At 42.8% G+C, this 2,956-nt stretch overlaps 1 protein-coding gene across 1 annotated transcript; it reads left to right on the top strand.

Annotated features, from left to right (window-relative positions):
* Window positions 1-190: 190 nt before the first annotated feature.
* CSUI_009777 (polycystin cation channel protein) lies at window positions 191-2,187 on the top strand (the record flags this gene model as incomplete). The annotated part of the gene is made up of 3 exons (XM_068069886.1): window positions 191-374; window positions 1,125-1,309; window positions 1,979-2,187. Coding segments are annotated over exons 1-3 (558 nt in total), but the record flags the coding sequence as incomplete, so codon positions are not given.
* Window positions 2,188-2,956: the final 769 nt, after the last annotated feature.

The following is a 2,956-nucleotide window of genomic DNA, read 5'->3' as shown; positions in this document are numbered from 1 at the left end:
TTTCTTTTTCTTTCTTTCTCCTTTCTCTTCATCTCTCACGCCTTCATCTCTGTTGTATCGCGATCCTTCTTCTCCTCCTCCTCCTTGTCGCTCAGAGAAGTCGCAAGTAGATGTTTCTTTCTTTCTTTCTTTCTTAACTCTTTCTTTCTCACTTTTTCTTTCTTTCTTTTTCTTTCTTTTTTGGTTGCAGATGTGGAGGTGTCTTTTTCGATGAGAGATACAGGATCGATTGACGTCACGTGTTGGGTCTTTGTTAACATTCTCGCCAGTTTTCTTCTCTCTGTTAGCTTAGCAGGAGCTTTTCTCCTCGCCACTCTCGTCTACCTCGGCCTCGAGATCTATGCTTTTCGCTACATACAAAAGATTCGAAGAAAGTAAGCCAAGAGAGAGGAGAATGAACAGACACGTAGGGGCGCAACTAAGAGAGAGAGAGAGAAAGAAAGAAAGAGAAAGAGAGAGAGATTTGGTCGCCTTACAGAGAGAAGCAATGAGAAGAGGAGAGAAGAGAGGAGAGGGTTGGACTGGACAGACTGAAGTTGCGTTGTCTTCACCCTCTGCGATGAAAGAGATTCCTTCGCGATAGAACAGCAACTGTACATACACCACGACCACAATTACCTATCTACGTTGTCTATACATATTCAGACATACCGGATAGAAAACGGACCCTACGTCTGTATCTGTTTCTCCTTAATACATCTTTATATATCTATGTGAGCAGTTATGTATGCGTGGAGGGGTGTGTATGTACACTAGTCTAGCTTCATTCTTCGTCGAGGTGCATGTGCGCCTTCCCCCTCTGTTTCTCTTCTTTCTTCAAGCCTGCTGGGAAGAGGCATCAGAGAAAGAATAAGAAGAAGAATGAGAACGACACAACATAGACAACTCCGACTCCTACTACTAGTACTCCTACTACTACTACTGCAGCAAGGCTTGAGATCTTCCCTTACATACATAAGATTGTCAAAGAAAGAAATTCTCTCCAACCTCTCTTTCTTTCTTTCTCACTCTCGTTCGTTCTCATCTCTGTCTCATTTCTCCGTATTCACTCTTTCTTTCTGTCTTATCTCTTGTTCCCTGCCTTTCTGTCTTTCTGCCTTTCTTTCTTTCTTTCTTTCTTTTAGAACGAGTAGGGCGGCATCTGGGGGGGGGTCAACACAAGACTTTCTTACGTACCTCACAGTTAGGTGGGATGTGCTTGGAACGGTTGCATGCGGTCTCCTTACAGCCGTTCTTCTTGTCGCTCGCCTAACTCTAGCCAAAACTCTCCCCGACTTCATCAGTAAAGCCACGGTCATCCAAACTGTTGGTATGTCCCTCTTTCTCTTTCTCTTCTCTATCGTTCCTACATCTATATCACCTAATACAGAAAGATCCACATTTATAGATAGATAGGTAGGTAGACAGATTGAAGACAGATAAATAGGTAGATATGGGTATACATGTTTATATGAAGAGGTCGATTACACATGTAGAAGAGTTGTCTGTATGATGGGCCTATCTATATATGTCTAGTAGGTGTGGAAGTAGTATGTATGAGAGGGATACGCTTCTTCCGCCTTTAGTCTAGAGAGACAGAGGGAGTGAAGTTTGTCTCTCTTGACTTGCCCTCGTCATACAAGCGAAGTCAAAGTAACAGAAACCACAAGGAGATGGAGAGGGGGGGGGAGGGTGTAGCTAGCTAGCTAGCTTTCATACAATTGTCGACATGATGATGATGATGAAGCCTCCTATGTTGTTGTATTCTGGATGATAAGATTCCTCGCTATGAAATCTTCCTGAGGAAAACTGTCTGTTGTCTTTCTCTTTATCTCTTCTATTCTCCTCATTCCATTCCTCTCTTCCTCTTTCTCTCCGTCTCTCTCCACCACCCTCTCACCTTTCTTTCTTTCTTTTTCATTCTTCTTTTCCTATTTTTCTCTGTCTCTCTCTTCTTCACCTCGCCGCCTTCTTTCTTCATGTGTGTGTATATATGTAGATCGAGTAGATGACGCGACAAGATTCCTTATCGTGGCTACGACGTTCTTTGCTATGATGAGAGCCCTCGTCTTTCTCTCCAATGCCAGTCTTTTCTTCTTCGTGATGGATCAGGCTCTTAAAGCTTCCCTAGTCGAATTCACAGGAGTGCATTTAGTCGTCGCTCTCTGCTTATTCGGGGCCGCTGCATCGAACTATCTTCTCGCTGGTGAGTGTGTGAAACAATTCAACCTTTTCTCTCCTTGACGGGGCATCTCTCTCTCTATTCTTACCCCGTCACATACCTCACATAACAGACTTGTCGAGGCTGAACCTTCTTTTCTCTCTCTATATATATGTAGATGTGTCTATCTAGATCTATCTGTGTATGTGTATAGAGAGGGAGATTGCGAGATAGAAAGATGCCGACCAGCCGAAAGGCATGATCCGTAGAATATCTATAGACGCCCCCTATACCCGTGTGTATATCTATTTTCTCCATGTGGATATGTGCATGTACATAATTATTTCTACATGTAGACGCCGATCCGGCATTTGACACGTGTCTTGTCTGTGTATATCTATCTTTATGACTGTCTCTCTCTATAGATACATATATATGAAAGGAGACAGGTTCTCCATGGTAAAGAAGGCATCTTGTGTGTAGGTATGGATGAACGAATAGAGATCTCTGCTGTATGTACGTCTAGGGATCTAGACATATCAATATAGTGAGATAGGAGCTACTGTAGCTACACCTACTACTACTACAACTACTACTAGCCATTCTTCGCATCATAAGAGAAGGGAGTTATGCTCTCATCCAGAGTTAAGAGATTCTGTCTAGCCCTAGAGACATGTATCTTCGAATCCATCCATCTTCAACCCTCCTTTCGATTGACACGGTCTTTCTTTTCTTTCATTTCCTTGTCACACTTTCGTTTATCTCTTTTCTCTTTCCTCTATCATCTTTCTCTCACCTCTTTCTTTCTGTCTTTCT

This window comes from Cystoisospora suis, assembly GCF_002600585.1.
Source record: "Cystoisospora suis strain Wien I chromosome Unknown contig_6031, whole genome shotgun sequence".
NCBI classification, from domain to species: domain Eukaryota; phylum Apicomplexa; class Conoidasida; order Eucoccidiorida; family Sarcocystidae; genus Cystoisospora; species Cystoisospora suis.
Note: the sequence above shows the minus strand (reverse complement) of the source record. Positions and strands in the feature narration are given on the sequence as shown.